At 25.2% G+C, this 26367-nt stretch overlaps 1 protein-coding gene across 1 annotated transcript; it reads right to left on the bottom strand.

Moving 5' to 3' along the window:
- Positions 1–1162: 1162 nt before the first annotated feature.
- On the bottom strand, positions 1163–26152 carry LOC129988068 (paraplegin-like). Its single transcript, XM_056096177.1, has 20 exons — positions 25849–26152; positions 25634–25744; positions 25460–25529; positions 24079–24156; positions 21851–22014; positions 21666–21746; positions 19009–19242; positions 17762–17911; positions 14865–15009; positions 13668–13776; positions 10833–10900; positions 10318–10382; positions 9422–9584; positions 8128–8238; positions 6771–6886; positions 3355–3438; positions 2817–2889; positions 2287–2456; positions 2059–2136; positions 1163–1381 (listed from the first exon to the last, which is right to left on the bottom strand). Exons 1-20 carry the CDS (start codon positions 25918–25920, stop codon positions 1214–1216), a joined length of 2310 nt encoding a protein of 769 aa, XP_055952152.1. The 5' UTR covers positions 25921–26152; the 3' UTR covers positions 1163–1213.
- Positions 26153–26367: the final 215 nt, after the last annotated feature.

Here is a 26367-nt window from a genome sequence, read left to right as displayed (position 1 = left end):
GGGAGGGTAAAAATGAACAGTAGAATGTTGTTCTGGTTAGATAAAGCTTGATGAAGGTAAAACTATTTCTAAATTGAATCAGCCTGGAAAAAAAATGGCTTTTTTGTTCAAATCATTTTTTTTTTTCTTTTCCTCTGCAGAACATATTCTCAGTATATAGATAAAATATCAAATGAAAATGAAAAACGAGTTCATGTGGAAAAACAGTTCACATCAAAACAAGTGAATTTTAAAATGTTATTACTGCAATAGAAAAAAAAATTGTATCTGTATGTGCAGAATGTATAGTATACTTTTGATATCTTGATATGCATGAATTTTTTCCTATTACAGATAATTAAAATAACATATTAACTCATTTTCTTTTAATTTAATCAATTTTAGCTGTATAATTATAGCAATTTATCCTAAGAGAATGAGGTATTTTCAAATAATTCTTTCATTGAAAAAAAAAAAAACTTATTGAGTTAAAGCATTAAGTTTTGTTATGTAGTGGTAAATATCAAAATTAAATATTTTTAATTACAATAAATATTAATTAGTAATTTTTTTTAAATATAAAGTGAGTTCTAAAATTTTTCCTTTGATTTCTGTAATATTTTAATAATAAACTAAAGATCTTCAATATCATCAGCTTTACCTGTTTCCTGTGATTTTTTTTTGAAGATGTGCAAAACAATAGAATATGTATAAATAATAATACAATGACAACCAAAACTTATTATAAACAAAAAAGTTTCAGAAAGAAGTAAATGAAATAATTTTAAAATATTCATAAACATCTACATTTTAATCTTTATAATGTGCCTAATTTATGCACTGAGTAACAACATTTTTTATAGTTAAATCTGTAACCTAAGTGAAAATAGCAATTCATGTTAAAAAAACAAACAAAAATCAAATGGAAAAATTTAAGATATAGGCAGATTTTCATATTATTATATGAAGAGAAATAATCATAAATAACATGTATAATTTAATTAGGAATTAAACAAAGCTACACATTAAAAGGTTAATAAGTTTAGAACAAACTGATTTAAGAAATTTATTTTTATATTAATTTTTCAATTTGTGGTATGAAAAATGAAAAAAACATAAAAAAGATTTATCATCAGATGCATATATATCTGCACTTTCAAAAAACAGCAAATCAAATGGCACATAAAATAATTTAAAGCTTTATTTACATTTTTACATATTTAAGTTTCTGAAACTATGAAGAAGCTTCGTCAGGGCCACTTTTGGATTGCTTTGAAGATTCATCTAAAGGTCCAAAATCTACAGCCTCTATAAGTACTTTTTTACCATGAGCTGGTGGCCCAATAAGTTTTACTATATCATCATAATTTAACACTTCTCTTTTTAATAATTCTTCAGCTAACTATAAAAAAACAAGGAAAGTGAAAATTAGGATTTCATAATAATATGCAATTTTATATTAACAACATGGCAGTTATTCAGTATTCAATTCATTTAAAAGATAAAAAAATATTTTTGATAAAAAAATTTTTAATTAAAAAAAATAATTATTTCATTCATTATATTTCACAATTATACAAAAATATGCTAATTTTGATTCATGTTTAATGCCACAATTTCAAGTAGACATAAAAAATTAAATTGATAATAAATTAAATAAAAAATAAGATTTTGGAAATAATTTAATCATATTAAAGATTATTCACTTGTTAGACAAGCATATTGTATCACAATATATATATATATATATAAAACCCATAATAATTTTTTTTTAAAACCAGTAATTTAAAATAAAACTGATTTAAAATATTTTTTGTTAATGCCAATTTATGAATAATTAATTTCATGATATTCAGTAGCTTACACAAGTTTATAAAGAATTAATATACTTTAATTTTCTTAGGTAACAAAATGCATTATGGTTTGAAAATGCCTATTTATCTAACTGCTGAAATCATATACATTAAACAATAAAAGATATTCATAATAATGGCAATTAGTATGCATTATTACATGCATACTAATATTAACTGGTTAATTTAAAAATGTCATTAAAAATAAAAGAAAGGATAGTATTACCACATTCAATTTGTCTCTATTTTCTAGTAAAACAGTTTCAGCCTTTTTATGAGCTCTTGCAATCAGAAACCTTGCTTGCTGTTAAAGTAAAAAGTATATTTGTATAATTAAACGAAATTTGACATGGAATTATCAATAACTTTCTAATAAAAAAATTCTTGCATAAAAGTATTGCATATTTTAACATAGTTCATTTCATGATATTACAATGCATACAAAAAATAATACCTCATCAATAGTACGTGCTAAGCGTTTGCTGTATGGTTTCTTTCCAATAAAATTTGAATTTATCTCTTCATCTGTAGGAAATGACAATGGTCCAACAACTTCATCCATTCCATATTGTTTAATCTGAGCATATGCCATTTTTGTAACTTTTTTCAAATCATCTTCAGCTCCTTAAACATAATACATAGGTAAAATACATTACAAAAGAACTATAAGCAGTTTTAAAAAACAAATGTAACAATTTAATTTTATGAAAAATTTAAGTCATCATAAATACAGAAAACATATTTCATTTTTTTACTTAGCATGATTTTTCCAAAGGTAGTTATCTATAAATCATTAAACTGACAATCAATTATTTAAAATTTTAATTAAGAATCTAAATTATTTAATTCAAGTATTAAAAATATACTTTTGAGTCAATTTTAGTATAAATTTCAGAAACTGTTAAATATGTAAGGCTCAGAAATTAAAGAAATTTGTAGTTAAATTAATTTTTTTTTAATAGCAGTTCAGATAATTTTACTTACCTGTACTAACATGATTAAAAACAATTGTTTCAGCAACTCTACCACCCAAAGCCATGCACATTCTTTCAAATAACTGCAAAAAATTATAAATACAAGAATGATTTTCGTTTGAGTATGCAAAAAGAAGGGGTGAACTATAGAAAACTCAAAATCTAGTGAAACATTTTTTAATTTTCAAAATTAATTGAAGTACATTTTTATTGAACTCTCTTAATATCTAAATATTGAAAGATTATAATAGGTTTCTTTTGAATAATGAGATAAAAGAAAGATACATTTCATACTTATATTCACATAGTGAATATGAATATACTCCATGCACAGTGAACAAAGATTTAAACGAAAATAATAACATTTTAGTGGTATGCATGAAGACAAGTATGTATGAAAGTTCCTTCTTCATATGTATGTATACTATAAATAAACATATAATATAAAACTGAAAAATTAATTTCCATCAAACAATAGCAATCAAAGCATAATATAAAAGAAATGACAACTTCCTTAAATCTACCCAGTTTTCAAAATATTTACTTACTTCTTCAGAAGAATATAATTTTTGATCAGATGGAAGATATTGAGCAAATCCTAACACATTAGTTGTTCTTGGTACAATGGATACCTAGAAATATAATTACATTAAAATATGATTTTAAATTTTTTTCAAGAGATAAGATCGAAATGTGATTCCTAATTTATTACTATGTTAATATTTAAATATAAATATTAATACAGGATGCCAGAGAATAATTGGCCATATTACAAATATAGTATGAGAACATTACATTGATTACTTTTCCAAGAAAAATATTACTAACAAGCTTCCGAAATTATTATTTCATAGAATAATTATTCTTAGATTTCAACAGTTGCTATCACACCCAAGGTGGCTAACCATACAGGATGAAACTTTAATAATCAGGAAAATCTGGGGGAATTGGAGCAAGTCAAGGAAACTAGGAAGTTTGTTCTAAAACTGAATTTTCTTTTACAATAATTTGTATGTGATTTTAGCATTTCAGTCCCCCCCCCATAATTTTTACGACACAACACTGACAACTAATGAAAATCTACGACAAGGATAGCAAGGACAAATTGGGCTGACTGTTTTGAATCAACTAATCAGTTCATCCATCTTACTTCCATACTCTATACTATATATACTTATCAATATATTGTTAAAAAAATTGTACTCCTTCATAGCAATTTCTTGTTTGATTTAATGCAATGATAATACAATTTGTTAATTCATCATTTTGAAATCAAGTTGTGATAAAACAGGGTTCAGCATTCGGGCTCCTAGTCAAAATAATTTAGAAATAGTGAAGTTATTATATTAACATTTGAAACTGCAGTGGATAATAATTGTTATCACCTTATTTAATTTGTTGCATAGGTTTTTCCTAGAAGATATTCATTTACTTTTACCCCCTGAAAGTCAATTTTATCAGTATAATTAGTAAAAATAGTTTGGTTTTTAAATTTTATGGCAACATATAACAAAGGTTATTATGATTCTCACCTTTACAATTTTAATCGCCCTTTTTTATCTGAAAAAAGTCACTTTTTATTTTATCATCAAGATGATTTACTGGGTAAAAACTATCATTTTATTATTATTAAAAATTTTATGTCATTAATATTCAAACCAGACATAAAATGTTGGCTGAGTATTAGAATTGAGAACTAATTTATTGTAAATAAAATATTATAACAGAATCAATTTGTTTTCCTATTTCTTGGGTACCTGTTTGTAAAATTATGAAGTATCTGATGATATTAAAAATATTTTCTTTTGTTTATTATGTGTATGCATTTTTTTCTCTGCGTACCAGCAAACATTATGAATGTGGATCTTTTGCATTATTTGTATCATAATTGATGTGGATGAATGTGGAATTTTTATTTGATAAATATTACATGCAAGTATTATACCTGCAATTTTTCAAATTTTTTTCTATTCTTTCTTATGCATTTTTATGCATATGAAATCGATTGTCACAAAAAATTATAAAAATTATTTCATACTGCCTCTTTTTTTTTAAGAATTCATAATTTTAAAATGTTTTTCTTTTTAAGCTATAAAGAAAAAAATTAGTTATAAGGGCGCAGTTTCCATTTTTCTTTGTATGATAAAAAATAGTTAATCATTTTGGCTTATATTAAGTTATACTATTACAATGGTTTGAAGATTAAAAATTAATGAAATTCTGTTACTGAATCATTTTATTTTGATATAATACTTCTTTTAGTTTAAAAGTTCATAGCATAATTGCTAATATTTTCTATCAGGTATTTTTCATTTGTGATTGTAAACATTTTTTTTTTCTATTAGCAGAATTATTGTTTAGTTTTAATTTTGGTATATGATAAACAATTGAGTAAACAGGGAGACAAGACTTGAAGAAAACAAATGATTTCATTCTCAAACAGTCTGCCGATATACACTGAAGTGATAAAAGCCATGGGATACCTCTTAATAACATGTCAGGTCTCTTAAGAAGCAACTTAACAGGGCATGGACTCAACAAGTCGTTGGAAGTCACCTGCAGAAATATTGAGCTATACTGCCACTATAGACATCCATAATTGCCTAAGGCTGGAAGAAAATACTGACCCCTTGATTATATTCCAGTAGTGCTTAATGGAATTCATGTCAGGCTATCTAGGTAGCCAAATCATAAACTGGAATTATTTAGAATGTTCCAAACCAATCTGAACAATTGTGGCTCGGTGATATGATGCATTGTCATCTATAAAATATCCATCATTGTTAGGATGCATGAAATCCATGAATGGCTGCAAGTAGTCTACAAACAGCTGAACATAATCATTTCCAGTCACTGATTGATTCAGTTGGAGTTTAGGACCCAGTCCATTCCATGTAAAAAGCAACCCACGCCATTGTGGAGCCATCACCAGCTAGCACAGTGCCTTTTGACAAACTTGATTCCACGGCTTCTCAGGGTCTGCAACCACAATCGAACACTACCATTAACTCTTAACAACAGAAGTAATGAATGATCTGACAAAGTTACATTTTTCAAGTCATCTAGGATCCAACCAATATGGTTATTAGGCCAGAAGAGACACTGTAGATGATGCTAGGGTATTAGTAAAGGCACTAGAGTTAGCCTAGTACTCCACATTCTATTGATTTCCGTCGTGTGGTCATAAGCACATCAAAAACCTTTTCATATGAATCATTTGAATACAGATGAAAAATTTGCCAATGCACTGACCATTTATATATTTTGTACACCATTCTATTGATATCTATATATTTGTACATTGTTAATTCATAAATTGTCATCTTAATGTATATGCAATTTTATACAACTTTCATGAATAATCTGTGACAAAAATTCTGAAACATGATTGGTAAGCTGAAAGCTTTTCTAGATCAAACATCTTTTGTATTAATTAGGATATTTGAAATAAAAGAGAAAATGCTTATAAAATTGAAGCTTATTTGAAACTTAGTAATGGAAAATTACTTTTTTTTAGTATTAAATTTTTTTCTACATTGATTTTACTTAAAAAGAAAAAAACTATTTTTAACATACTATATAGAACATGCTGTGAAATAAAAAAAGAGGACGAAAATGAAATGAGATTAGTGTTTTATATACACCTGGAAAAAGTCAGGAAAATCTTTTATAAAATCAGGAAAAATTAGGAAGAATCAAACAGCAAATATGATAGCCACCCAAACAGCTACTATTAATTTTGTAACTATTCAAAGTTTGAATACACAATATGAAATCAAGTATTATTTAAACAATCACATTAATCAAGGGAACATATGCTGAAATGTGTTAATTTCTGTAGTTAGATGTTATAATTTAATAAAGTCCTTAAAAATTTTTATGCAATTTTGTAAAGTACTGAATAATTCTGAAACTCCCTGAACAAAAGTAAAATAATATAAATTTAAATAAAATCAAAACGTACTTTCATGAGAGCATCAGTGTATTTCATTAGCCAACCTATTAATGCATGACCACATTCATGGAAGGCAATCACCCTTTTTTCTGAAGGTGTTATGACCTTGCTTCTTTTTTCAGTACCTGAATAAAATAAGGAAGGCAATAAATAGCTATTATACAATTTCCTAGTATTTCAGTACTGTTAGTTAGTTTTAGGGAATCAGGTCATATTCTCTAAATGGAACCCTCAGAGAAAAAAAATCCCTGGTTTGAATCCCAGCCTGAGGGTGATCCTTGAGAAAATATTTAAACTAGATTCCTCATGTCTTTCTTTTTGGTTCTTTTTGCATTAAACTTAATATATATTTCTAATTTGGTTACATACATAAATTCTGATGATATCAAAAGAATAAATTTAAGAAGTAAATTGTAAGCAACGCAGAAAAAAAACAATTTAGTAACTGATGTCTTATTATATTTATGTCAAAATATATTAGTGAATGATGCTTTACATTTTTATATTATCATGTGTTAGTACATATCTTACTCAGAAGCTGTAGAATTTATAAAAGTACAGATTTCAAAAGGCTCAAGGGAGATCGACTGGTCTGGCAATAAAATCAACAAAGCACAAAATTGTAACTAATCTTTCCACATATATTAATTCAAACTATTATAAGGATAAAAATAAGTAAAATAATTGTTACAATAAGTATTACATTCTAATATGTATTTGTTCTGCAAATGCATTATTAAATATGTTAATGAATTGTTGATTAAATTTAAATTAGCAAAGCTTATTGTTTTTTTTTTTAACTTAGAAGGGCAAATAAATACTGTTTTGTTATTTTTTTTTCAATTTTTTTAATATTTGATTATGTTTTATTTAATGTATTTATACTAAATATAACAAATCTTTTTATGTATATAAATATTTAAGTGCATACTGATTTCCTCCTCTTCCCTAGGGTTAACTTGCATCTGTCTTACTATGCCTTATTAACAATTTACAATCGGACAAAATATAACTTTTACAAATAATAGCAAATACTATGTTGTTATCTAATATATATGTTTGTCTTGTGAGCAACAATTCAATTTGAACAGTTACTGGGAGTAAAAAAGTATGTAAAATGCTATACTAGGTTACTATAAGTATTTCCTTTCTTTTATGCGCTGACTTTTATGGTTAGATCTTCGTTTAAAGACTTATTCTTTAAAATATTAAGTAAACGAACTAGATATGAAATATAAATAGTATATAAGTAACTATAAATAGTAACTAAGTTAATATGAAATATAAGTAGTATATAAGTAAATATAAATAGTAACTAAGTTAATATGAAATATAAGTAATTTTAATAGAAATTATGAAATAATACCTCCAACAACTCTTTCAACAGCATATTCCAAATCACTAGCAGACACTTGCTTCTTTTGGTTACGAGCTGCATATAGAGCAGCTTCATTACATACATTTGCTATATCAGCACCTGTACAAGTAATAGTGAAAACAAAATTTTTAATCAGAAAAAAATTCTTTTAGGTATATATAAATTTTAACCTTTTATATGATGGATAAACACTTTCAAATTTTCTGAGAAATTAAATACCAACATTAATGATATTTTCAAACCAGTTGTGGCATTAAACCTCTAAACAAATCATTAATTTTTTTGAAACACCAGATTAATAAATTTTGAAACAATAGGTATTAATAACTGTTTTAGGATATATGTTTTTTCTAAAATATAAATTATAATTTATTATAAACAATACATTACAATGTATGTTTGTAAAGAAAATTTTATATTGTTATTTTTGTGCAAAATTAATACACAATTAAAATTTAATTTTAACCTAATTAAAATTACATTCATTGTAATTGAAAAGGTTTGTTTATCTTTAGAAACCACGGGAGAATTTTTTTTTTCATAAATGCAAAAGTACAAAATAGTAACTTTCTAATAAAATTTAATGATACTTTGATAACTAGATAAATTTCTCTATTCATTAACTGAGAATTTTATCATTACTTATAAAAGGTTCTAATGATATTAAGCCTAATTACATAAGAATTATAAGAAATTGAAAGATAATAATTTAGAAGTTATATACAATAAAAAAAGAAAACAATTTTTCTTTCAAACCACATTTATTTTTCATTTATACGCCTTTGCTTAGCTTTAATAATCATTTTGCTCTAATATTCACATGAAAGAAACAAGATATTAAGATGTCTTTCTATTGTTCTCATGCTTTTCAATATATTATTCAATAAAAAGTAAATTGTTAGGTTCGATTCATAAAGAGTGTAGGAAAGCCTGCATTGGAATATATTTTTAAGCTACCCTTCAAGTATTAACTATAGAAGAGCTAGTGATTTATATAATTTGTGAAATAATCTTGTGGCAAAAATGTACAAAATTCCAGTGTTCGAAAATGAATATATATATAAAGCCAATAGCAAATTTTTAAAAGGGAAAATGCATTTTAGCTCTTCAGAAATAGTGTTTATAGCACTATGGATTTTGCACTGAATGTTATACAATGTAATACTATTGAGTTTCAAATAAGGAAATTCTAAATGAGTAATATTGAAAGAATAATATTCCATAATCACATAAAAAAGTTTAAACATTCAATAAATTATTTAAAGCTTTCAATGAATATTACCACTAAATCCAGGTGTGAGGGATGCTAATCGATCAGAATATTTATCAGGAGACAATTCTAAAGAAATTGATTTTAAATGCTGTTCAAATATTTCTTTTCTTTCTTGCAAAGTAGGAAGATCTATCAAAATATGCCTATCAAATCGTCCTGGCCGAAGTAAAGCCTGAAATGAATAATCATTCCATAATATGGCATTTATTCAAAACATACTGTTAAGAATATAAATAATATATGCCTGAAAAAATGCTTCATTAAAATGAATAATAAAAAGATTAACAACTACAACCTTTTTTTATGAGATTTATAGAACTAAGAAAAATACATGTTATAAGAAAACAAAATAAGAATATGCAAGAAAAAAAAAATATTATTACATCTTTAACAACTGAATTGTTTTCTCTGCCATCGAATTAGATGCTATTTTCGGTCTTGGGAATATATGGCTGTATACTGATTCAACCACAACAAATGTAGACTTGAAATGTTTATGAATCTCAGATAGTTTTTGTATCAAATTATAATGTTCATTAATGACTTAATTTTAAACAACAAAAATTTAATGTAAATATGATTATCTGATGTATAATAGTTAAATAATTAAAATACATTTCAGTGTATAAAAAAAATCAATATGATGGTAAAAAAGTTAATGCTCAAAATTTTAATAAAAATACACATGAAATTCAGAGTACATATGATGTATACGTTCCAAGATAACCACAATCATAAAATCTCATTAACTTTAATGATCTCTTAAGTAAGTAATTTTCTTCTTTGAACATTTCATTAGATAGGATATTATATCAAATATAGAACAAAAAAAAAAAAAAATATTTCACAAAACGGTATCAGTTCAATATTTTTTTCAATGACTGGGTAAAAGTTGCAGATCTTACCTTATCTAAAACATCTGCTCTATTTGTTGAAGCTAACATAATGACACCTTCTTTAGTAGCCATACCTGATAAATACATGAAATTATTTCTAATATTAAAAGCATTCCTTTAAAAAAGCACATGATTTTTTTATCATAATTTTTCAGTGGAAAATTATTTTATTAAAAATAAATAAAAAAGTTATGAATAAATCTGTTTTTAATAAATAATGCATGCTGTCAATTTGAAAAAAAAGGGGGAAAAAATCTCAAAAAAGATTTAAAATGAGTAAAAAAAAAAAAAAAAAAAAAAAAAAAGTGCCATTTAGCCTGAATAAAGAATATGAATTAAGAATTGAAACTGAAAATGTCCACTGAATTAAATTATAATTATTACTTAGACAGTAGGTAAAAGAGAAATTTTAATTATATGGTGATTCATTTCAAAAATTATTATATGTTTATATGTTCTTTAAACTACATGAACAAACTCTAAATTATAAAAATCATATTATTTAAATGCAAAGAATATATTACCATCTAACTCAACAAGGAGCTGGTTGAGAGTTTGTTCACCTTCACCAGTTACTCCTTCCCCAGCACTTCTAAAGTTTGTATAAATAAAATTATATATATATTCAAAACATTATTATCAATTTTATGGTTGATATATGACTTGAAATTTTGTTTATACTAAGACTTAGAAAGGAAAAAATATATAGAATTTCAAATACAGCTACTAAAACAAAAAGAGTAGAATTCCACAAAAGAATGTGCAACAACAATAGACTCAATAAGTAATACAAGATAAAGTCAATAATATAAAACTAGATTTATCAAATCAAAGTATAAAATTTCCAATTAAAAATATTGTCATGATATCAAACATCATTTTAATAGAAATTTTATATTTGAAAAGATTTATAGATTCAAAAACAGAAAAATTAAATAAAATTAACAAGATATTTTAATGAATTTTATTTTTTGCCAAAGGTTCTGAAAGAAAATAAGCTAAAACATTTAAGTGGGATAGTTATTACACTAGTTAACATTAATGAAAAATTAATCAATAAGAAAATAAGTAAGATTCTTTCTTAAACTCATACATTCATAACTAATACATAACAAACCAAACTTATTATACTAGGCAAATTTTTTCATAAATACTGAGATCTAAACATTTAATACAAAAGTTCTATTAGTGTTATATAGTTTTCTCATCAGGTAAATGTTCAATGGTTGCATGGAAAATTAAAAATCTAACACATAATGTATTATTTTTACATTCAAATTCGTATAAGGATCGATTAAAGCCTTTTATTTCCTTCAGAATGCAGTGAAAAGATAAAAACATATAAATTGTTATTGTTTTTAAAATAATATAAATTGTTATCGTTGTTACATATTGTTGATCAACAGTTTTACTCAGAATTTATCTCACAGCAGCCTATTAACTGGACATGATCATGAAACAATATAAATAAACCTTTTTATGATGATTTAATAATTTTATTTACAAAACTTAACTTTTTAAATATTTTTTTTTTGGCATGATAAATGATTTAGCAATCAACTACATATAATGATGCATAACAAATTTTGCAAATATATCTTGTTTCACAGGATTTCCATTTTAAAAAGAATACTGGTACATTCTAATTGGATTCTTTTCAAACCAGCAATTATTTTTTCTAAAACGTTTTTTCTCAGCTGTTCAGAAGGCATGAAGGCCTCACTGTAAGAAGCCATTTGTGGAAATACTAAAAGAAGAGTCCCATACTATACTGCATTCATTGGAATAGTCAAGTAAATTCTTTCTTTATGAAGTGTAGATCTCACGAAAGTTTTCTGAGTGCTTTGTGCTGTTGTTTATTACTGATTAGATGCTTGTTTGTTGCTATTTACTACAAATTCTGTATGGTGTACACTTCATTTGTGTTTTGTTATCAGTGTTTTTGCACAGAACACAACATTATCTTTTATTGAGCTTATTGACCTTTTAATTATATACCACCAGACAGATTTTGAATTTTTCTATATCACTATGTTCTCTGAAAATGTACTGGTCCAATGATATTGGCATAACTTGTTTAATTCTTCTTTGTACATCAATCGAGTGGATTTTGGATTTTTTTTTTTGTAATTTTATGCACTCTACGAACATACCGGCTCAATAATACTGATGCGAAAAAGAAAAAAACCCCATTAATCATGAGTTTGCTCATGGATGGTCAGCAAGGTTTGAGTATGATGGCATGAATTTTCTCATGACAAGTCAATAATGTGTTAAAAATATATATGTACTTCTTTTCAACTCTTACTTGAAAGTAAAAAGATGATCAGGGAAACGAACAGTTCACAAAGTCTGAGTTACTCAGCATCTAGACAACACTTTTATTATGAGACAAGCGATATTACAATTAATATCATTAGAAATATATGGATTGTTTAATTAATTATGATTATGTTCCTTTAAGGAGGCATACATTAGTCACTAGCATGAAGTTTATAAGGGAATATGAAAAATGCAGAACATATCTAAGGTTGATTACAACTATATTTCCAAATCTGGAAATTACTATGGTGTAAAAAATAAGTATATAAATAATTTGAAATATTAATGTTTTATATTTTCACAGATGCATGCTTACATATTTTAAAAAAATTTCATAAACAAAAAAAAAGTTTATTTAAAAAAATTACTATATATTTTTATTACACTGTTATTACAAAATTTTTCAAAATTATTCATGTTATGGATTTTTTTTAATATTAAAAAAAATATTACTATTTTTTTACTAGCATTTGAAAATTGAAAGACATATGATGTAAACAATGGTCTTTCAATCAACTACATAATTATCACATTAGAGAATAAAGTTTGAATATTAGAAAAGTTAATTCATAAGATGGGGAAAGAAAAAGCTGATAAGTTATCTAGTTATTCCAAATATTATCTCTAAAATCTTTACCATTAGATTAATGACAGAGACTTTTAAGACTCAGACTTCACATTAATGAGAATATAACGTTATAAATATAATAAGAAGCTTAACTTTATATATTTAAAAGTTTTAAATTTTATTTAATCTCCGAATAATACATTTTCTCCAAAAAGTCTCCTACATACAAATCTCCATTTATTTTCCATTTGAGATCAATGATGAGTATGTTTTATTTAACTTTACACAGACCGAATTTCCACTTTACTTATCAAGGATAAGAAAAATAATAATTAAAGAATGAGAAGAAGCTGAAGTGAGAGTATTCTTCAAAAAACATCTACCAAAGAAATGGTAAATGGGAACAATTACTCAGCAATAAATGATTATAATTAATGAATAATTAGAAACAAAGAAGAACTTTACTTACGTTCCACTTCTCTTACGCCCAATGGCATCTATCTCATCAATGTATATGATGCAAGGTGCTCTCTTCCTGCCTTCTTTGAAGAGATCTCTCACTCTTGCAGCTCCAAGACCTAAAGGTTAGTTTAAATTAAAATAAATAATTCAACACAAATAAAATAAACAGAATGCATCAATTCAGTAATGATATATATTAATATAATACATAGCTAGAAAACTTCAAAACACCTCATTAAGAATCATAGGATTGCAATAGAAAAAGATTGTTTTCTATATTATGATTTGAATTTGAAATTTAACAAAATGAGCGCTCCTCAGACTTCAATGAACAAATTAGAAATTGCTATGATAATTAATCATTCATATTTCAAAGAGGTTTTATGTTCTAACAATTAATAGTAAGATATTTCTTGATGATGTAAAAATAATCATAACTGGTTGTTGAAATAATACTAATTATAATTTTTAAGAAACAAAAACATATAAGTTACCACTTAAGAAAATAAATATGTTTAATTTATAGGGTAATAATTTATACCATTCAACATTACATAACTATAGCTCTGAACTATTAAAACAGACAGTATAATTTTTATAAAATTTGATTTTGTAACTCTTTTGATAAATTTGGCTGCATTCATAAGTTTTAATTTATGGTAATCAAAAATGAGGCACTGATATGATATGGCGGTGACATGCAATGACGTCAGAAATACCCCACACAGGTTTCACCTATAATTGCGAACCATGACTGAGGGGAGGAGCAGCATTATTCACACACTTTGTTACTAGCTTCAGAAGTTGATGGACAACAATCGAGAGACCCAGCGAAAATATTGTATAAATTTTAATCTAGATTTCTTCACATTTCAAAGCTTTTACTTACTATATATATTGAAAGGGAGGGGGGAGCAATATTCATTTACCAATAACAATAAATAAAAGAGGCAAATGGTTTAAATATAGTACATCAGAATGAGTGTTCATTAAGCATAAATGAATTAGTATTACATATATTTACAAAACATTTTTTTCCATGTTACATATAATAATTATATAAACACGACTATATATGATTTTACATGAAATAAAATTTTAAATTGTGAACATGGAAAAATATTTTTCATTTATATAGAGAACTTCAAAGAATTTGTTCATTTTCATTTCAAAATAAGAAACAAAGGAAAAAAAAGACACTAACCTCCAATCATTTCAATAAATTCAGATCCTGCCATAGCTAAGAAAGGTACTTTTGCTTCTGTGGCTACAGCTTTTGCAAGCATTGTTTTACCACAACCAGGTGGGCCAAGCAATAAAACACCTTTTGGAACTTTTGCACCCAAAGTCTGAAAAATTGCAAAATGTCATTAAAGTCCAATAAATAGTTGAAAAGATTTTTTTTAAATCTCCATACTTTTATCAAAGACTTATGCATTTATTGACTAAAAAAAAAAAAAGATAAAAAACATTTGCAATTTTTTCAAAGCATATTTATTATCTGAAAAGTTCAATAAAAAAACAACAGAAAATTAATGAAAATTTTAAAATTTGAAATAAAATTACAAAAAAAAAAGGTAATTTATGTAATGCTCAACCAAGAGAAAAGGATAAAAAGTAAAAATTTCAGGAATTTCTTTTAATGAATATTTGTCTTCCATGGTCAAATATCTGTAAAGAAACTATTTCCTACTCATGTTTTTGTGTGGATTCTGATCTTATTTCTAGAAAGTTAATGTAAAATCTTTTTGTTCAACAATAGCATTTTTTTTTTTTTTTGGCAAAAATTGACAAAGATCTTTTAGAAATAATTAATAATGACAAGCAAATAACAAACACAATTAGAGTAACATTTATATTTCAAATTGCTTAATGTAAAATTTCTTTATTCATATGAAATTTGAAATTTATGAGTAAATAATGTGATGTGAAATCCTTGATGCAGTTATATAATAAGAATAGGTCAAAAGCAAACACATTTTCATTTCAAACAACCTTTGGTGAGCTTTCAAAAATATTAATAAACTTCTGTTATCTAATACCAATGTTTCCTTGAATTCAAACTTTACACTATATAAAAGATACACTATGTTATATAAGAACTATAGAAAAATTTAAGAGCCTCTTATGATAAAAAGTTTTGGTGAAAAAATAGAAAAATACTTCCACCTCTATTCAAGCAACCAGAAGAAAAAACATACAGTTTTCTTCATGGCATATAGTGTTTCTTTCTTATTCCTTTTCACAATCAAACTACCAATCATGTATGTGATAGCCAAATAAGACAGTAGTATAACAAAATTAACTAAGTTTAATATGAAGAATGATTTTAATATTCAGAGTACAATAGTCCTAGAGAAAAAAAAAATCACAAAATGGAGATGAAACAAAGTTACAGATAGAGAGAATTCTTTTATAGCAAGAGATATAAAATTATAATTAACAAAGTACAATTAACATTTTGATTCTAAATGTTAATATCTTTTGTACTGATTTCCAGGAAATAAATCTAAGCTTACAATTAACTTTTCTGTTTGATGTCTTATATAGATTTAAATGTTCAATAAATAAATAAAGTACTAGACTTTGAAGTAATGCACAGTGTACCAGAAAAGTAATAAGAGTCAATTTATAAAATGAAACAAAAAAGTATATTTTAATTAATTTTTTTTTCGAAAATAAATTTTCTGCGAATTTTATGCACTTGATACAGTGATTCAATAATAATTTGAATACATAATTCTGTTTTTTTCCCTTTTTTTTTATTATCTCAAAACCCTGCATCAAAGTTCATTTTAATTTTTCAGAAAAAAGAGAAATCACCAGAATCAAGCAAACACACACACATATATATTATTTTTTGCTAAAAATCTATAAAAAATAATTTAGTTGTGACTGAGAGCATTATTATGAAACAAATAAATCCATTTACTATTTTCATCACAAAATTCTGGATAAATGCAGAGAATTCGGGACCTTCATGTATCTGAACATTTAAATAATGATTACCAATAATTGTTTGTCAGTTGAAACAAATTACTCACAGACAATATTTTTACTATCAAAAGACACAGTAAATTTTTTTTGGAAAACATTTTTTTTGTGTGTGTGTGTGATGAAATTAATTATTTCCATTCCACACTCTTTGTAATTTAATTTTAGGATCATAGGAAAAATATCATGTTTCATTATTTGTAACAGTGATTAAAAATTTTTTTGAAACATTTTCCGGGACTGAAATGTATTTTATCTATTTGTTAAATTATATGGATTCTTCAATAAATTTAAATGTCCTGGATAATCTAGGTTTGCTTTTCATGTTATGGCATATTTCTTCTATTTTTTAAAAAGCTTTTAATACAGGAAAACATTTTATCTATTGGTACAAAACTCACTATTTATTTGTTCAACATTCACCATAAATTTGGTATATTTTCATAGCATTTTTACCAGTTTTTCATTAATACATTGATGGACAGTACGCCACAGGTGTCAAGCTCATGAAAATAATACAACAGAATGTGTTATGAAGTAAACTGCTCAATCCGTTCTGTCATATCACATAATTTTATAACTATGCATTGTAACGCTTCGTCTATAGGCAATGTATGAAATTTAGTGGTGTCTCAGCAGTTTGTACTGTCTATTAACATTTTAAATTTAATTATGGCTATTTGTTTCATCCAAATAATTCAATACAAATTTTTTTCCATCTTTAAAAATGGCTTATTTTTTTAATTTAAGAAATTAGAAAATGAGTTTAATAAATGAGGAAATCAACACTAGAAGACAGTTGAAATTTATTTCACGTGCAGAATTACACTGATAGCCTGACTGCAGACAAAGATCAAGTCTCAATCTTAAAAATTCCTTGATATGCTGTACAAAGAAAGTTTCGTGTTTTAAAACATGAACATGATAAACAGTTAACAAAATAAAAAGAAATTTGTTTTTTGATCAAAGAAATATAATATGCTTTGTGTTTGAGAAAGATAGTTTTCAATTTTTGTAAATTTAAAGCTAAAACCTCTATTTTTACTAACATAATCATTATCATTATTTTTCATAAATACATAAATAAATTTGACTAAATATTTTTACCTTGTATCGTTCAGGTCGTTTGAGATAGTCCACAAATTCCATTATTTCAATCTTTGCTTCTTTCAGACCAGCAACATCTCTAAATTGAACTCCTTTACCAGATCCAGTTAAAGAATCAACAATGGTAAATTTTGCTCGGCCCATTTGAGACTTCAGAAGTAAAAAGGAAAAAGACAAACAAAAAATGAAATAATAAATAAATAATCATTAATATTATTTGCAATCTATGTAATTTCTGGTAAATATAGTTCATGCATGTTTTCTTACTATTAATTTTATTTAGTGACACTAGAGCAAACCATTATCGATAAGGCCTTAATAACTACTTTGTAGTAGCCATCTATCAGGAATTTATTCGCATATATCAAATTGGTATATTCAAATATTATTAAAACATACAAAAGAACAATTTGTGGGATAGCTGTACATTATTATGAAAATTTAAACACAACATTACAGCACCCTCCCTTTTTTTTCTGTCTCTCATAATCATTATCCTATTTCAGGAATTTTAAGATTTTTATTTTGCACAATATATCACAAATAATGTATTTAATTTTTAAAAAAAATCAATATCATAAAAGATGTTAACATTATTTTACGTTATTAAAAATAAAATCTATCAATCCTATTATATGTTTATTTTTATTATATAAAAGTACAATTTATAGACATACAGAACATTGGCTGCAGAAAACCTAGAACAACTTTGTACTCATAACAATAAATTTTACAAATAACATTATCATTGATGCTACTCTTGGTAAGAATCAAGATTATGTTATTTGTAAAATTTCTTTTATATATAAAAATTTTTTTTTCCAAATAGTATTTGGCAAGAACCAACTATGGTTAATATTTGTGTTCAATATTTTTTAGCTCTTTAATCTATGAATACCATGATGATGTAAAGAGCAATTTGATTTTAAAAATAAGAAAGCAGAATAAAAATATTATCATAATCAATATAAAACAAAGAGAGAGAATATGATGGTCTGAATAATTATACATATTTAAATGATCTGTGATTAACTGTAACAGTAATTATATCAAATTTACATTGTGTGTGTGTGTATATGTCCTCTTGAAATTTAATTCTTAATACTTTAACATCCAATAAGATAAACCATTTATCACATTTGTAAACAAAAAAGTTTTTCTAAAAAATTTCATTTAAATAATATATTGTCTTTAAATTAATTTCAACTAATAATTAGCACAGTTTTTAAATTTATTAATTGACTTACAAAGAAATCCATAGTAGGTGGACTCTTAATTTGCACATTTCTGAACAGCAGCATGGTCATTAAACAAGCAGCAATCAAAGATAAAAGCAGCAACCAAACACTTTCTTGACTTCTTTCATAAACTACAGGAACACCTGATCCAGTCATAATACCAAAATTTTTTTCAGCTTCTCTCAGTTTTTCTTCAAATTTCTCTATGTCTGCTATCTTCATATGATAGGTCTTGTGCTCAACCTATTTAATATGCAAAAAAGTATGTAACTATACATAATGACATTATGAAAAATAAAAAATGATAAACTGTCAAAATTAGCAAAAATTTTTAGACTTCTTAATACAATGATCTAAAACACAATATTTTGAATTTTTTTCAAAAACAGAATTAAAGAATTAAGGGTATTAATACATTTAGCCTTCTACTATATTATTTATGTGAAACTAAACCTTTAAATAATATTGGAGAATATTAATTTATATTTACATAAACAAATTACAATTAACAGCACTCAATTTAATAAAAAAAAATATGAAGATACTTAAAATCTATTGCCAGCTTAAAAAGGATTATGATATCTTAAAAAAATGTTATAAACAGTTTCATTCCCATTAATTTATTATGATTTCAGGTTACAAAAATACAAGCTTCAATAATATATGGTTTGTGTAGCAAATAAAGTATTTGTATAATGGAGTGATACTGCTTAAGCAAAATATCTGTATTCAGACATTTATAAAATCAGGTAAATAGTCTGTCATTTAAAATGTTCCTCAATGGCAGACATTTAATACATATCTTATCTCAGTGTTTTTGAATGCATCTACTCTTAATTATTTTTGATATTAGGATAACATTAAAGATCATTTTAACAGTTTTTATTAAATATATTTAAATTAAACAAAATATTATTTTTATAAGTACATGGAAGGTTACATCTCATTTCAACAGTGTATGATAAGAAATATTTAAAGAATTTTTACTGTTCATAACTATAACTAGTAAATGCTTTTGATTTTATTTGATATATTGAAGTTTATATTTGATGATGATAATGATTTGAATATTTTAGTTTATTTGTATAAAATATATTAAATGCTTCATACTCTTAAAAGTATATATTCTATATATATAAATCTTTATATTTTAAAGTTTCTAAAATAATCAGATTAAATTTACTGGTCAAAGGAACTCAAGAGAATGGAGAAATGCTACAGTCTTTTCAATTAATAATAATTTTTTTCAATATTTCATAGAACTTAAAACTGAGTAATAGTACTGATTATTAATTAATCAATTTTCAATAAATATCCTAGGTCTTCTGTCAATGAATTGTGGACTGATATTCTAAACAATATGCTTCATGTATCTAAATCATATAAACAAAAGAAAGTGTTAGTGTGTCAGGGGGTGGGGGGGGGGGTCCCACCATTCACTCCAAAAAGAAAAAGCTATATATCTATTCCATTTCAAAAAATAAAAACTGAGCAATAATAATCAAAGTCAAGTTAAATTTTGAATAAAGAAAGTTCGCATAAGCATACTACAAAAAATGTGAAAGTACAAAGTCAATTTCAATGAGAATTTCTCACTGATCCATTTTATTATAAAGATGAAATAATTAATAAATTTGAAAATAACTTCTAAATGACTAATGTCACTGATTTCATAGGAACAAAAGAGAGATAGTTGGAAATGTAAATATTTTCCTACAACCAAGATTTTTATTTCTCAAGTTGCCTCACCAGGCAACTTGAGAAATAAAAATTCCCAGTTTCTTTCCCAAAGGAGAAAGCCCAGTTTGGTGACAACTCATATTTTGAAGGACTCTAAGTACAAGAAATTATATACCAACTAAATGAATACATGGTTTCAGAAAAGATGGCCCAGTTATGATGAATTTAGTGAATGAAGTTTAGTGAAATGTGAAATAGGCTGATTTCAATAATGATTATTTTGGAGCAACAAGGCTATGCAATTGGATTTCTTTTTTTTTTTTAAATGTTTTCTTAATTAAAAAATTCAATAAGTTAAATTTTAAATTAGTTTAAAAATTTATCATATAAAGCCATCATTGATAAAGTGAGGAAAGATAATTAAAAGGAGTATATTGGCATTACAAATAAAAAGTTTTTGAATGTGCAAGATTTCATAACTATCATTCTATAGTTATGACATAGTTCATCAATTTGAAATATGAACTTCTATGAAGAACAATTAATATAGATTATTACAAATATTGAAAGCAAATTGTGTATTACTTAATTAATGATTTACAAATAGTCAAACAATGGTAGTTTTTTTTTTTGCAACATGTGCATGTGTGCATTGTATAATTCTTTTTTGAATTCATCCTACTTTAATGCAATACTGTTGGATCTTCTAAAATTTTTATTACATTTTAAAATTATTAGCTAAAAATAGTGCCAGTCTTATTTAGTAATTTCTGCTTTATTTCAATTACTCGTCAGAAGGTGGTAAAAATGCAAGACCGAACTATCAAGAAGAGGAAGTTGTCCGAGAGTGAAGTATCTTTAGCAATATTTAACAAAATAATAAATGTCTTGGAATTTACTTCCAGAATAATAAAGAAAATTTATATTAAATAACATTAATTTCTTTATTGATAGATATTGCAGTTGAAAAAAAAAATAAGCATTACTTTTCTTCCTTTGATGACAGCACCATCATGCACATAAATAGTGACAAGATCCATTTCAGGATTAACAACCACCTCCTCTACCTAATAATTACAAAAATGTCATTTTATCATATAATGTGGAGAAAGTATTGATATTTTAAACTATTATATAAACAATTGATATTTTATATTTATATGAAACTTACCTCGCCTTTTGCTAAAATATGATACAAAAATTCATGCCACGAGACAAAACGTAAAACTTCAGGTTGATTGCTATTTGGAAAAGAAAGTGACAATAGTGTCACAGCAATGTAAGCCATCATCAGCCATATGATAGACTTAGCTAACAGGGATGTTTTAGATTCATCTAAAAAGAATAACGAAAAATCAAACTACTGGATGTAATCAAAATTCAGCATATATCTGCAATGTTTATAAAAGTTTCTTTAATTAAACTTTTGGAAAGAAATGATATAAAACTGAGAATTTAATTGTAAGTTGTTAACTTTTGATAAAAGGGAAGAAAGCCAAATAAATTTAGAAAATTATGAACTAACAGCATCATTCATAAACCTTTTCTCTATTCTATCATTGCTTAATAATAAGTAAGGAACTTGCAAGAGTAAACTTTTTTTTTTTTTGATAATCATACATTATTTAATATTTCTGAAATTTATTGCTGTCCCTCAATTATTAGTTTAATAAAATTTTGCCTTTATACCAGTAGTATAAGCTGGTTAAGAATCTGAGAAAAGTCGATTTCAAGATTTCATAATTTTTTAAATGAGTAATAAATTAAGAGTCGAAAATAATTTAAATAAAAAATTTCATTTTAGAACATCAATTAATTCTATTTTAAAATTTATTTTTATTCTAAATTAATTTAATATTTTTGGATTAAAATGTTAACAACTGAAAAATTGTTTTTACAGCTTTTATCTGTAGTCAATAATAATATAAGAAAAGTTCTAGAGCAGTTATATGAATAATTTTCTAATTTTTTATGCATAAGTTTTGAAGATATGTTACTAGTTCTTACTTTGTCCCAACAACAAATAATAGAACAAATGTGAAACATAATGCATACATTTTTATTATATTTTATACTTGATAAGCATTTGCCCTTGTTTATCAATCGATGCCATACTGTCAATGACTGAAGTAGTTAAAAAAAAAAAGAAAAAGAAAAAAAAAATGGTGGTGAGCAGAATAACTCAAAAAGTCAATGAGAAAACTATTAGATGATTTGGAAGAAACATTGATTTGAAATTACTAAATTTTAAAATGAGTGAAAAATAACATTCTTGTTTCAAACGTTTTTCAATAGGTCCTCCTATTTACGCATCTGATCTTCATGGCATATTCAGAAGAGAATTCTGCCCAACATTTAAAAACTGATAACAATAAATCTTTTGATAGATAATCTCATCAGAATTATTTTCATCTCCTTGTAAAAACGTATACAAAGAAATAAATATCTTACACAGTTTTGTTCTTTATGTTTCAATAAAAACGTAGAAGGGATAAAATGGCAAGTATTTTTTTAAGAAATGGCCAATGTTAGGATATAACATAATTTTACAGCATAAAGAAAGGACTTAATACTCCACTGAATAGGTTATAGTGGAATAATTAGTGGCGAATCTGCTTTATTGGTCACTTTTTTTTACCAATGTTACAATCCCCATAAACAGACAAAACAAACAAAAACATACATACTATGAAATCTAATATGTAATGCTGGTTTTTCACCAACAAGTAGAAAAATACATTTTTTAAACTCATTTATGTAGTTTTTAACTTAAGATTTACTAATCTTTTATGCTCAAAAATCTATGTGAAAACTATGTATGATATAATTAGAAACAAGTCTTGTGCTTTTACACTATGTATGAGAATGCCCAAATTTTTATTCCAGCTTTTATTGTTTTCTCCCAAATAATTTCAATTTCATTATTCAGGCATATATTTTTAGGAAAACACAATTTTGCCATTTTTAATTTTCAAATCCATAAAATTAATTTTATTTGCTTAAACAATGCTTTGAATTAATTCATAATACAGCCTTTTTTATGCCCTTTGAACTATTATATTATATTCACAACTGGATTATTATTCTTCCAATACAATACAGTTTTAACCTTAAATCTGGCACAGTATTGCTAATTTAAAGACCTAACTATCATAAACAAACCTCTTAATATTTAGATATTATATAAGGAGGAATAAATGTGAATATAATACAATGTGAATATAGTACAATCTGAAAATGTGAATATAATAATTAATCTGAAAAATTTTCAATGACATAATTAGAACAATGAAAATAAATATTTTAGACTACAAAAGGTAGAAGCAATGATAATTTAAAAAATAATTTGAATGGATACTTAAATATATTTCTTTTATTCAGATAATGGACAATGCTTACCATCATCTTCTGGTTTTTTGTTTGGATCCTCTGAATTATAATTAGAAGCTGACGTTCTGAAGTACCTGCATGAACCACCTAAAATTTTGATTACAAAATAATATTAATAGTAATATTAGGAATGAAATCTTTTGAAATTAATACAGGTTTTTATTGCTGTACAATAAAGAATAATAAAGAAAAAAAAATATTTTTAGAATAAAAATAATAAAGATCTCTAGTTTTTCTTATTGGAAAAGGTAGTTAAAACTGAAAAACAGTGAAACTTAATAGAAATGAGCATTTCCAGGAAATAAGTATTGAATAGTCACTGCATTTTTGAATATCATAGTACTAACTTGGTTATCCCACTAAAATAAGGATTACTATATATTCAGTACAGATTACTATATATTCAGAATTCAATAGACTAAAAAAAGGAGCGAGCAATTTTCGTATAGAATTTCTAGCAAGATGTATTAAAATTTATTATTTTTATAATATACAGTTTTTAGAATGAAAGTGAAAAAGAGAAGTAAATTTAGTGAAAAGAGAAATTGTGTGACCAATAAATAAATATTCTACACTTTCATCAATAAAAAAACAGTAATACAGAAAAAAAAATTATTAATATGAAATTATCGTTAAAAATTTGTGATAATAAATTTTTCCTTTGCAGAGCAATGCTTTCTATCAACTTAATTAAAGCCATTTGATGAAAAGCATCATATTCTTATTTGAAGTTTTTTCAAACAGTTGAATTTATTTCAAGGTTCAATGTTCCAATATCATCCAGTTTATCCTTTGACTTTAGTCCATCTTAACTTCACATAACTGTTTTTCCAGATTATGTTTGCTACTGCTTACAAACAAGGTTATTTCATTATGAGTTATTTTTTTTTCAAGAATATTTGTGTTTTTTCCTCCAGTAATTCTGTAAAAGATTTGTAGAATTCATATATCTGTGGTAGTTGATAGTGATCAAAATCACTGGGGGATTTGTGTGTGTGTATTTATAATAAAATATTGGAAGATAATTGCAAATCAACTCACTGATTTGTTAATAAAGTATCTGTGTATTAATTGCATAACACTGGCAAACTTTTGGCTGAACAGCAGGTGACATGTGATAAAAATATTCAATAAACTTACATAACATGTCTGATGATTTTTTTTGTCAATTTGCATTAATCTTTATGGTTAATACATCAATATCATTAATACCATTTAATAAAATACATCTAAAATGATAAATTGTAAATAAATTATCATTAACTAACCATGGTATAATTTTGTGAAATATTTATTGTCAAACATTTCTTTATACTTTTGCTTTTTTAAAATAAATTAAACCTGCACAATTCTTCTTTTAATTTTATTACCAAAATATTATTTACATTACCTTTCATTGGATGAAACAAAGGATTAGACTGTAAAACTTTTAAATGGGAACCATTCTTCTGCAGAACATTCTGAAAAACCATAATTAAATAATTATTTTAAATAAAACAGTATAATTTATATATTAACATGCTCAGTTTTCAAAGTAAATGATGATGCAATATTTCATACTTACAAAACAGATACCGAAATTCCTATAAAATAGAGGCTTGAATTTTCTAACTGAATCTGATGGTTTACCCGCAACATGCGGAATATATTGTCGTGAAAATATTTGCCAATGAGTCTGAAATTAAAATATCATTAAATTACAAATTAATATCAAAATTGAAAATAAATGTATGATGTTAAAAAAAAAATCCAAAAATGATAAAATATGAAATGGATTACTTTCATAAAAGTTTTAAATGTTGGGTTCTTTGTGCCTGTTCTAATTGTGGAAAAAAGGTTAGTATAAGACATCTTTGTGACAATTATGTAATAACTCTATTTAAGTCTGAGAAGTCGCAATTTAATATTAAAACTTTTGAAATAGCAGCTTATAATATGTGCAAGCAATATCAAACATTATTCATTGTAAACATATTTTTAATACACATTCCAATACACACAGCAATATACTTCGAATATCATTGCGCGAAATCGAAAACTAAACGAAAAAATAACGCATGTGTATGTAAACAAACATTACTTCTCTTTTCACTTTGTCTCTGCCAGCTAAAACGACAATTTCTTTTTTTCTTCTTTTTTTTATAAAGTAAATGCTTGTGTAAAATAATTTGTGAGAAAAGCATTCAAAATAATATTTTAGATTTTACTTTTTATGCTTCTTTTCTTTATCGATAGATAATGTTTATTTTTATAAAATAAACAAATGGGCATAAAAAAATACCAAATATGATAAGCATT

The sequence above is a fragment of the Argiope bruennichi genome, chromosome 10, assembly GCF_947563725.1.
Source record: "Argiope bruennichi chromosome 10, qqArgBrue1.1, whole genome shotgun sequence".
Lineage (NCBI taxonomy): Eukaryota > Metazoa > Arthropoda > Arachnida > Araneae > Araneidae > Argiope > Argiope bruennichi.
Note: the sequence above shows the minus strand (reverse complement) of the source record. Positions and strands in the feature narration are given on the sequence as shown.

What these genes read in the sequence shown, in the direction of transcription:
- LOC129988068 (XM_056096177.1), bottom strand. Translation starts at nt 25,920, where the DNA reads ATGTCTTATACTAACCTTTTTTCCACAATTAGAACAGGCACAAAGAAC. An exon ending in AACGACCTGAACGATACAAG is followed by an intron (nt 15,010 to 17,761) that starts GTAAAAATATTT and finishes GCAATTTTTCAG; the next exon opens with ACTTTGGGTGCAAAAGTTCC. An exon ending in ACACTGATGCTCTCATGAAA is followed by an intron (nt 3,439 to 6,770) that starts GTACGTTTTGAT and finishes TTATATTTCTAG; the next exon opens with GTATCCATTGTACCAAGAAC.